This window comes from Pempheris klunzingeri, chromosome 2 (genome assembly GCF_042242105.1).
Source record: "Pempheris klunzingeri isolate RE-2024b chromosome 2, fPemKlu1.hap1, whole genome shotgun sequence".
NCBI lineage: Eukaryota > Metazoa > Chordata > Actinopteri > Acropomatiformes > Pempheridae > Pempheris > Pempheris klunzingeri.
Genome location: NC_092013.1, coordinates 16,217,008 through 16,229,255, shown reverse-complemented (window position 1 = coordinate 16,229,255; position 12,248 = coordinate 16,217,008). Strand labels below are relative to the sequence as shown.

The window sequence follows — 12,248 nt, the reverse complement described above, 5'->3', positions numbered from 1 at the left end:
TTGGAGCTCTTCCTCCAGCTCCTCGGTCCCTGCGCTCAGTGGTGCTGATGAGGGAGGATTTGAGTCGCTGCTCCTCCACGCCCCGCCCCCAGTGAGAGAGCAGGGATGGCAGTGATGTAAAGCATGCCTGTGAGGATCCTGCAGCCTGTCCAGACACTGCCGACCGGACCAGTTTGGAATATACTCCTCGTTTACTACTGCCCATCTCAGCTGCTCCTCACTTAGGCTTGAGGGCATTTGACACAAGAAACACTCTCAGACGGCTTCTTTTCTGCTCTTGTTTTACATTTTCTTTCATGATTTTGGCTCCAGTCTCTCCAAAAACTCATAGTTCATTCTTCCAAATGCTTCGCCTGCCAGTCTCGCTTTGCATGTGGGTATAGCCGGAGCTTTCAGTCTACGTCCAGGAAAAGGTCGCACAGGGAATATTTCATTTTATTTTTATTTTTATTTTTTCTACAAAAAAATAAATAAATTGGATAAAGAAATTCCTCTTTATCTTTTGGGAGAGCATCCACTGTTTTTCCCCCTCCACAATGGCTGATGCTAACGCAGAATGCAATATCAAGGTTTTGTGTCGATTTCGTCCACTGAACAAGTCCGAGATTATCCGCGGAGATAAGTTCATCCCTATATTTCAAAGAGAAGACACTGTCATCCTCGGGGTAAGTTATCTCTAACGATCCCTTCCTTCTTGTCACCCCTCCGTGCAGTCGATGAACGCTAACGCTGGGGTTTACACTTTTCATCTCCCCCACACATCAAATACTGGCCAGACAAGACTGGAGGCTGAGAGGCGCCTGTCAGGGATCAAACTAAGTCCAGACCTCATCAGTGGGCACGTTTCATCATTCAGGTGCGCGCTGCTGCCATTTAAGAGCAACAAGGCTTCCCGACACCTGTCATCAAGGCTGAGCCTTGCGGAGAGAGAAAAAAAAAAAGGCGAGATCGAACTGATAAATTGCATTTAGTGTCGTGGTTTTCATGTCTCTCCAAATGCAGCGCAAGATCAGCAAACTCCACAACCCTAAGCCTTGTGATAGAGAGATAAAAGAACTTGGATCTCGACCCCACCTTTGTGATCCCACACCGTGCCTCATTATTGGCTCCCTCTGTAGTACTGAACTGCTGGATTTTGGAGAGCTTCCTGTCTCAGAGAATTGTGCAGCATTGATTGATAGTTGGTGATGTATCTTGCAGTCAGCCTTTAATTCATGCCGAATTATCAGGTGCTGCAAATCTATTGAGAGTTATTATCAGCTCTGTGGGTTGTTGCTGTCCAGTGGATGGATTTTTGGCTTTGTCTCAGTGGAAACTGAATAGCAGATGACGATCAGTGCCTTGGAGCAGCAATGAAAATGAACCAGGCTATACAATGTTTATCAATCTGAACGATACATGCCTGAAGCTGGGGTTTACAGTGGGAGATTAGAGTGCTCTAAATGCAAATGCTCTTGTTGTTTAGATGTAAAGCACATCTGGGCCAAGGCTAACACACACACACACACACACACACACACACACACGCATGCACGCACACACACACACACACATACAGAGAAAGAGAGAGGGAGAGAAATCCACACCCATTTGCCCTGAGGGTTGACTTCAAGTGATAATGAAGACAGCAGAAAATCCCTATCGGCTCATTCTGTCACATCCATATGCACACACACACACACACACACACACACACACACACACACACACACACACACACACACACACACACACAGCCATATTAAAATGTATGGCAGCACCGGTGGAGTATATATCCCTGCGCTTCTGTCTTGTATATCCTGGTTGTGGCATGCAGGCTGTCTCCCACGAGCAGATTGAATGCTCATTATCGCATTATTTGGATGCTATTTGGGAGTGGCAGGTTGGCATTACAGCAGCTTGATATCATCCATTCCTGTGTCAGTCGTGGCAACTGCATTTAAATGTATTCTGGGGGTGTTTGAAGGCGACACAAGAATGAAAAATTCATTCAGATGTTCTTTCCTGCAGATTATGAGGTTCTTTTAAACTACTGCTTCTCAGTTCTTGAATCACTGTCTCCTCATTTATTTGATGCCAACACTGCTGTTCCATTCAGCGTGTGTTAGACAGAGGAAATGCATACTTCGTATTAGTGAACAGATGACGACATGAAGTGAAATCATATTACCCAATTAAGGGAACTGTGATCTGTCACTATAAAAAGACAACATACACCGTGTTGTTCCCTACCAGCACTTCTGTAAGGCAGCAGGAGCCTTCAAAACTGATAAAGTCTGGAAACTAGAAGCGTGCAGTTCTCTTCTTATATTCCCAATCATTTCATGCACTAACCGCCGCCCAACATCCCTCTGTTCAGATGATTGTAATCACAAAAGCATGCGTGCAGTTTTCATCTTTGTGCATGCACTCTGGAGGCGTGTAGGATGGGAGGGGGTTTTAGGTGTGCAAATGTATTCAGAGTGTGTACTTTCCATCTGTAGCATTTCTCTTGTCGCCTGCCTCTGGAACACTCTCAGAGGAAGTTGAAAAAAAAAAAGTCTCTTGAGAGTTTAAATACTGTGGCCGTCAGATTGGATCAGGATTTAAAATATCAGGCCGACAGGCAAGCAGACATACTGCAGGGACCCTGTAGCGACAACTAAGCGCTCATGCTCTGACGGTTGATAAAAACAATTCGCATCTGGGCAGCGCTGATGGCCCCACATTTGTCTACTTGAGGAAGGCTCTCTCCAGAACTTGCTAACTGACAGGGGCAATGATTTGAGTTGTTGAGTGATGGTTCAGGTGCACCTGGTTGGCAGACAGGAGCAGACTGGGAGAGATTAAAGATCGGGGTAGATGGTGCGTTGGTGTGCTCTGAATTGATGTAGGATTGCCTCTGGGGCCTCAAAACATTGTGGATGGGTGAAGTCTGACTGGTAAAATGTGCAGTTTTCATGCCGGAGTCACAAACCGAAGACCCCTGAATCAGCTTGGATGTGAATTTGATGACTTTAACTCATCAGAAATTTTGAAAAATTAACAAGAATGCATTTTACAGCTTGTGCATTTAACATTTCATTTGATAGAAAAAGGCATTATTATATGTTCTTTCAAAAGTTACATAATCTCCCTTAAAAGCAGCAATAATTGACTTCTGCTATGACAACAGTGACATATTATCATTTCATTACATCCAGCTTATAGCAGTGTGAGTCTTTACCAGGTGTGTTGTGTTTCTGGCCTCTTGAGGAATGTCCCTACAATTGTCTGCCTGCTGTTTGGTGTTGACCAGGAAGCCTCTAGTGAGTTCATTAGTGCCCTCTGCGACTGGAATCAAAGTTCATGAGAGTGGGAAAGAGGGAATCAAAACAGTGAAGTTGCAAATTGTAAAACCAAAATATTGAGCTCAAAGATGCTAAGATGCTCCACAGAAGTGAGAGCAAGTGCAGAGTCCTGTTATAGTTACCTGTTGGCTTGTCTGTGAGCCTCCCCTTTCACATGAAACAGTCATTTAATCCATTCTAATCTAGAAATTGGATTTAACTCAAATTGGTTACTCCGGCGCGAACCTTCCTACTGAGAACTCAGCTCAGCTCGTCTAGACTGGACTCAGACACCTCCTCAGTGGCTTGGCACTTGGGACTTGACTTAAGTTTAGGAGGTGTCCTAAGTGGCACTCATGTGACATCAGTTTGAGGAATCAGTGCCATATCTCTGAAATCTGCAACAATATCAGCAGCACAAACACAAGAGTACTCAGCTGAATCACTCATTCAACCCTAATGTGTGGGGTCGTAAAAGAAATAGATTACATTTGTGTACAATGAACAGGTAAACAGGTAAAAGTCAGACAGTCAGGTTTCTTAGCAGCTCATTGAAGCACTGCAAAACCATTTTTCCCACGAGTAACTTTAAAGTCAATAACAATATGTCACATTCCACCATTATTTCATTATTTTTATTAATAGTTTGCTCCTCGTGTCTTTTATCATCTGACATGAGCGGCCACCTGTAGAGCCCCACAGGGCTCGGTGCTGTCTGACATTAATAACCGTACTCAGTCTATACGGCCCCAAGGCAGGGCCTTTGTGTTTGCTCCACTGTGGAGTGACACAGCTGTCTCTAGTATTTCACTGTCTGGAATAATGCGGCGTCACAGGGGCCAGATTGTCCCTCCTAATCTTCTGGCAGGCAAAAAAGACTGCCACGATGAATCACGCTTTGGATTCAGTTCTATGAATAAATAAATGATCATAGCTTCCTAAGAGGCAGCAAGATATGGGATTTTTTTTCTCACTTGCTTTTAGGCGATGACATATAGATATCACATGCATGTGCCGCATGAGCTCTAAACAGGCGAGGCTCATTAAAAATGGATTGTACGGATATATGCATCATACTAGTGGCATATATATATATATAGCGATGAGCTATGAGTTCGGAGTGTGTGGAAATAACTGCCATTGCAGTTCTGTTATTGACTCCATGATGGTTTGTTGTCATATCTCCTTAATGTGCAAGAGCGGTAAGAGCTTAAGCTGAAGAGCATATACAGCATCATTTTCATCCCCATAGTCCAAAAAGAAATCATTTTATGGTTCATTTGGCTGCTGGTGTTGCAAACCCTTGTGATTATTTTTAGTTGCACGCCTGGGCTTGGTTTACCTTAACAACGAAAAAGACTCCTCCTCATGTTGTTACCCAAACTGTCAGCCATTATCCTGTCAGACTCAACCTCGGGGTTTGAGCGTGTGCCTGTATATGCTGGGCGGTTGTGTTGACTATGGTTTAAAACACTTCTTATATCTGGTCCCCAACCTCAGCACCAACCTCACTGTCATTGTCATATGGAGCCATTTGATTTTTTGTGTTTTTGGCGGTCATGATAGATGACTAGGAGGGTGAAGTCTATGGGATGAAATGGGCTCCTCCATCTGTGTTAGAGAGTCTAATTGAAATGTGTGCATTAAAGAACTATTGATTCTCTTTTATCTGCAGACCATTTATAATTCTATGGATTACCTCTCCCTGGCTGCTGTTCCCCTGTATGTTTACAAGTCTACTAAAGAAACTCCAGGGTTTTAAAGGCTGCTGTATTCACACTTGCGAAGCACACCTTGTTTACATATTAAGGAAGAATAGAGGATTAGAACAGTCTTGTCAGAAGGTTCACAGAGGATATTCTGCACTAGAGCTCACGGTTTCATTTGGGCTTTGCGCTTTCCAGAAGAAGGCACTTATTTTCTCCTAAAAGCCTTTTCTGAGATTTACGAAACTGAATTGGGATCATATGGCGCTCTACTGTTGCAGAAAATAGGCATGAAATATCATTAAAAATTAACCAATTAGTCATCAGCGGCCATGTCTGGTTTCTGATTGAGCTCTTTTCCTTTCGTGTTCGGCTGAGAGCTGATTGTCTTTTCTTCTCTTATCCCTTTCTTGATTAGGGTAGAAAATGGCAGGGGAAAACAGCTGCCGTTGAAGCAAACTCTTGACAATGGGTGTTGGGCACAGCGAAAAGTCATCTACCTGTCTTGTACCTTTTGTTATTTATAGCTCCACTGGAGCTGTTTCCCCTCAATGATATTTCTTTGCAGTGACTTTAACTGTCTGCAAACCAAACAGACTCAGAAATGGAGGTCCAAAGGGCTCCCCTCATCCCCTCCCTGGTGCATGCTTTAGTGCTCTAATTCTATCACTGCAGTGCACACATCCTATCCAATTAAGCAGTGTAATGGGATTGCTATGTAGGGTCAAGATGTGCACTCATTTCTCCCGCTGGACACCACCATGAGAGCAGGTACCACATGGGATCAGACCTCATCTTCTTCTCCCCTTCTTTCCCTCCTACTTTCTCCCTCATCCTCAATACACACTTAATTGTACTGTTCCACTATCTAGCTGTATTTCATGCTGTAATGACTCCGCTGCTCATTTCCCCATGACTCAGCAGCACTTTTGGGAAGATGTAAGAGAAGAAGCTCAGCCTCGTCTGTCATCTCATTAAGTTCGGTCGCTTCTAGCAGGTTTTAATGGTGTCAAGAACGAAGCTCCCGTCAATCAGGAGTCTGAATATTAAGGGATCAAGTGACTTTGATGAGGTTCACTTCAGCAAAGGGATGTGAGAATCTACAAAATGAGAAACAGGCTCGCTGAGATTGATTCTGCTGCATTTAAAATGTAAAATCAATATTCTAATCACCATTACTTCATGGCTACCTTGTCCTATTTTAAACTGTGTAAGACCTAATCTATGTACCCACCACCCAACCAATAGGGGCTGCCAGCTCTCCCTTTCATCTTTTCCCAAATATGAATATTATACTGACACCAATTTATCCAGCAGCCTCACTCAGCAGCATATTAGCTTCTTTTCTTCAGCTCATCTTTATTTTTACTCATTGCACACATGCCAGTGTTAGATAAGCTTGTGCCAGTTTGTCAACACTTTTCCTGCCCATTTCTCTCCCTTTATGACAGAAGTGAGCTGTGACTACTAGGCTTTTAGCTTCGGGGAGCGTTAATGGAGCATCCCCTCCTCATTAGCCACAGCCCTGCCCAGGATGCTGCCTGGAACCTACGTCTGCCCTCTGCTCGTGTGGGCAGTACATCGTAACCAACTGCACATGTCCAGACACGTGTGTGCACATGCCAAGACCCCAAGCAGTTGGTGCTACATTAGCATGGTAATAGGACAGCAAGGAAATCCCAAGGAGAAAAAAGGAGCATCCCTGCACTCTGCATGCCCAGGACTTGTGTTTCTTTCAATTAATCACAACTCAGTTTATCGATCTGACACTTGAGAACACTGACATCTACTCTAGGTCATCGCTCTCTCCCTTTCTCAGCGGAGCCATGCTTTCAAGCATGCTTTCCTTTACTGTTTATGATCTAGGTTAATCTAATTTAGGAAACTTATTCAAACTACATTATGTAAAAGAGACTTGGAAAATCTTGGCAAACAGAAATTTCAGGCTTATTTTAATCTTTGCATGGCCCTGGAGTGGTCCCTGTGCAGACATTTAGAAACACTTCTCCAGGCTACAGTACCATGATGCTGTTTCTTTGTGGCTCCCAGTACGTGCATTGATAATCACAACACACTGATTTTTTTGCTCTTTTACGTCACCCCTTCTATCTTCCAGAGGTTCTAATTAATTACATTTTATGCAAACTCTTAATAGCGTTCACTTTTTTTTCCAGAGGACTTTTATTATCCAAATTACCTCGCTGCACAGCTTTGTCATTAGTTGTGGCTGAATTACAAAGATACTCCCCGTGACCGCATTGTTGATTTTTACAGCAAATTCAAATCATTGCTCACCACTAGCTCTTGGATTGCTTCATTTTCCATCAAGCTACTCCCCTAGCTTCACTGGGTTTAATATTTGCTGCCAGCATACATAAGTTGATAGAGACATGTCCTTATGTTTCCACATTTCTATGACCTCTTCCATCCCCTTTTATGGCCTAATTCATTATTCGTCCTCTGTCACGTGTGGTCATTAATAGGGCCCACACTAATGATGTGACGCAGCTTGTTGTCTCAGTTGGTGAATTACTGCACGTGTCTTCCTTTGGCACTTGTGCTTTTGCGGATCAGTCGGTTTTTGAGGCTCTGAATTCACATTTAATTGGCACTGTGGAACAGGACCATACAAAACCTCTATTTCAATTTGGCACAGGGCTAGAGATGTCTGCAGTTGTTGCACTATAAGGTGCCTGCATTACATTTCATTCGAGCATTACTTCTTGCCTAAATTCAGTGCAATGCAGTTGGCTCATGGGTTTATGTACTAATTGAATTACTGGTAGAGTGGGATCGATGGCTCGGTTAAGAGCTTTGTTTCTTCGCACGGCTTTACTCTCAAAAAGGGAGGGCCGTCAGCACACATATTTGTGGAATAGCTTTCACAGTTGGTGCAAGAAGCATTCAGATAAAATGTTACTTGGGATAAATTGATGCTGTCTATTCCCACAGTGTTAGTAAGTTTTGATTGGAGTATTTACACATTCAGAGCTTTACTAGCACTTAGGCATATTGCTTTTTTAAGGTAAGCTTCCTCAGCAATTAGTCCCAAATGTGTTTGGCTCTTTTCCTTGTTGTGTCGAAACAGTACAAACTGCTATCAGGTGTAAGCTTGTATTTTGTGTGAATTAATTTTGACAGGATTTACTTATAGGCAGCTGAAAGCAGGTGGCTGTTGGCTGGAACAGAGATAATGACTTCCAGTCCACAAGACCTTACATATTTCCTTTGATATTAAATATTCACTTGGAGAGGGGGGACAGCTAATAGCTGGGCTCTCAGACTTTCTCAGGTTACAATCGAAGCTCTTAGCTCCAGGTTGAGATCCCAATTATTAGACAACTCATTCCTTTCACATGGTCCATTTCAATTTGTTAGTAGGATTTCTATAAATCTACAACATAACAAACTGGAAGGCATGTGAAGGTTGGCGGCCCAATCAACACTGACACTGACACTGCAGATAAACACTGAAACAATAAAAATGTTGCTTAAGTGATGAGGCGTCTTTGTCATCACTGACAAGTGTTTTCCTCTCCACTTCTTGCTCCTTCCCTCGCTGCCCCTCTCTTTCAATCTCTTTGATTCTCTCAGTCTCTGCAGTATCCGACCTGCCAGTCTATTTGAACTGGATATAATTTTCTGTGTGCTTTGCTGTTGGAGGTTGTCCTAGGCTCTCCTGGGTGCACATGTGCGCTTGAACTCGTTTCCACACAATAAAGAGAATAGTAAAGAGCGTAAGCTTGTAATATTTACTTTCTTAGGATCCTAGAGCCAGTATAATACCTGAGTTTCAAAGCCATTACCAAAATGATACTTTATTAGATAGCATATTAGAGAAGTATACATTTTTTCCATGTAACAATATTATCCAGAGCTCTCAGATGTCAGATGTTTTTTTAACAGTCAACGTTTCAGTGAGTTTTAGAGCTGTAATCACAATTTCCATCATTACAATGTATTGAATGACAATGTTAAAATTTGAAAGGGTTTGTTTGCAGCGATGAATCTACAGAGAATTATCACCTCAATATAAAGCTCCCTTCAGTTTTATGATGCTTCATAGCGAGTGTCAGCCCATTTTGCTGTCTGATCAATTTCTTTGCTGTTTTGTTTCACTCTCATTGCTCTCATTGCGTCCGTTCCGTTTTTGGCTGCAGCAGGCAGCTGTGTCTAAAAACACACTGTACACTACCTGCTCTGCACCAAAGGGCAGACAGATGCAGTTCATGATTAGCTGGTGGACATAGTGGGGTATTTAGCAGATACAGAGCCAGATGTTTCCCTCAGGAGTTGGTGGAGACCAAAAAACAACCACAAAGTTGAAACAAAGAGTAAATATTGACCCCAAATGAATGATAATAGATAAAAATCTATTTAAATCAGGAGCTACCTGATCCAAACTACGCGAACAAGATTATGAATATGAATATTTGATGCCAGCTTTCAGCACTTTGCAGCCTCTGTTACTCTTTGCCAAAAACACATTTCGGTGTGTTCCAAAGAAACATTGATGCTTAATATCAAGCCCCAAAAGACAGACAGGTCATGCTGCGCTGACACCTCTGGAGTAGATTGATTCAGAAATGAATAAAATAAGATGTCTCAGCATGTTTATTGCTGTCTTTTCCCTATCTGTGTTTTTTCAGTAATTTTCTGGCTGTCATCATTCTCATGATGATCTGCTCTGTCTTTCTGTGTCTGACTCTCCTCATCAGGATGTAGATGTGGCTCCAGATCTCTCTTTTTTCTCACTCCCTTAATGTCCATGGGGAGGTCGATTTTGCTCCTATTTTCCGGTTGAAAACTCACTGAACAAAGCCCAATGTTCCCTTCCCTCTTTTCTCCACTCCTCTGTCTCCTCTCTCCCTCTCTCACCCTGATAAATTATGCAGAGTATTTCACTTTGATGGGGGACTAATTACTCCAATTCAGTGTGGATCTTTAATAAACAACTTGATGCTGGAAAATAAGTGAAATTATTAGATGAACAGTGTAATGTTACATGGTAAGCTGTGGTTCCCTAAGCTAGTGATTAAGTAAAATAGCCACAGAAATTGCTGTGATACGTACAGGATAGCTGCAAGACAACGTCGACATTCAGTCTTTACTACTGTATATCTGAGGCACTGAAAGCCGCTTTGCCCTCAAGGCACTGTGCCAGTCGACTCTGCTTAGACTTGTCAGCAGAGTGAATTAGGAAATACAGTAATGTTGGGTAATATTGTGTGACTGGAGCTTTTGCAGTTGTGAGAGGTTTTCTGTTGTCGAGATACCCACTAATGATGCTGTTATCTGGAGCTCGTAGTCTGATTAGCTTGACGGATGGAGCAGACATTGGCAGCCTGAACTCCTCTCTCCTGTCAGTCTTGCCGTGCTTGCATGTACATTTATGTTTGTGATTCGAAAGAGGAAAGTTGATGAGTTTGTGGGGGGAGACTGATACAGAGGCTGACAGAGGCTGAGACACACACAGAGACTGATAAGGGACAATAGGAGGGGTCCCATTTTTCCTTATTCTCTTTCCTCCTCTGCCCCCACCTCGAGATTACACACCAGTACCAAACCACTGCAAAAGGAGCCGTGGAGCAAGAAATGAGCAGCCGCCTGCCTGTCAGCCCACCAATATGTAGGAGGAGGAGGAACACATGGCTAATCTTCTTATCATCTCATCCAGCTCTGCCTTAAAATATTTAGCTATATATCTCCTGTTTAGTGGGAGGGATGCTTTGGTGTGAAACTGGATGGAGAGGAATGATGTGACAAGAATAAAACCTCCCTGAATGGGAGCTACATGTGCGTGTGCGTGCCTCTGTTGGAAAGTATTGTTCCCTCACAGCAAGTATTGGCAGTCACCAAATATTCACCATATGCAGAGGGAGTTGTTTTCTGTGTTAGCCTCCTCTTGTGGATATTGTCACTGTGCCTCTCAGATTGTCCTCACAAAAAAATGGAGGCATTGGCCAATTGTTAAAACACTAAAAAATGAGCTATCTTAAGTGATCTTTTGACCTTTTTTTTTTAGCAATAACTGCTGTCTGTCAGAAGCAAAGTTGGATGTAGTGCAAGGTAATGACAGTGTGGAGGATGGGGTGGATGGTGTCTGACTTGACATGGTGTGAGTGTGCTGTTTGCATCCTGTCTCCTACCAACTGTCAATGTCGGTTTCGTAACCATGACTGATTTGCATAAACCATGGTTTCTCCTTAACCTTAAATGTGCCCCGTGGAGTGGTCTTGAACAGTTTCTTGTACATCCACTGTTTCTCCACAAAACATGTGAAGTGTGTCTGTGATGCATAACAAACGAGCAAATGTCAAATCTAAGCTCTTTGGTTTTAGCCGTCATAGGTCTATCAAAGACCTTTTCTTTCATAGCTGTGGTTGGCTGCTGTAGACCCCCGTCTGCCTCAAAAGATGCTTTCAAATCTGTTTCAGATATTTTACATTAATCAAATGACTGTGAATTCATCCCCATGGGTGCTCTAAACTGGGACTGGCTTTCAGGGACCTCAGATTTTTTTAAAGAACTGTGTGACTCCTTAAACCTGCAACTCATTAATGCACCGACAAGGTCAAGTCCTAAAGCACAAAAAGAATATATCTTGATTGATTTGATTAAAACAAATACATCTCACAATACACATTCATGGTTCTGCCTGTTTTGTTGTTTAGCTCGTGAGATGTGTTTGCACCTTCATAGCAAGTTATTATTTTCATACAGACACAAGTGTAAGAGTTAAACGTGGCTGTACGCTGTGTGTATGTCTGTGAAACCTATGCCGAGCCCTCTGGTTAGAGGGGGACTGTTTGGTCCCAAGGGCCTTAAACCCTGTGTACCAGAAGACCTCAATCTAAATTCAACAGCTGCTGCTGCAACCCCTCATCCCTCTGTCTTTTCTTTTCCTGGCTCTTCCTGCCTTCAGTCGATTGTCTCTCTTGTTGTATGTTCTACAGCCCCTCCTTCTGTCTGTTTTCGATCTTGATTGTATTTCACTCTCCACGGGTCTCCTTTTGTCGCTATTTATGCTGATTTATGTCTTTATTTGTCAACTCTCATCACTTCTCCTCACTAATTATTTTGTCCTTGACGTGGTTGCGTGCGTGGTAAAGCTCATAGTTGTTGTTGATTATTGCAGTTTTTAATTCTCTCTCTCTCTCTCTCTCTTTCTCCTCTCTGTCTGTCTCTTGGTCTCTCTCTCTCGCCCCTCCCTCTCTCTCTATGTGTGCAACCC

At 42.9% G+C, this 12,248-nt stretch overlaps 1 protein-coding gene across 1 annotated transcript in view; it reads left to right on the top strand.

The window, feature by feature from the left end:
- The first annotated feature begins 536 nt into the window (after positions 1-536).
- The window catches only part of kif5ab (kinesin family member 5A, b), a 53,325-nt gene continuing 41,613 nt past the window's right edge, over positions 537-12,248 (top strand). The window contains exon 1 of the mRNA XM_070842972.1: positions 537-665. Within this exon, the coding sequence (XP_070699073.1) occupies positions 537-665 (129 nt within the window). The remainder of the gene's footprint in view (positions 666-12,248) is intronic.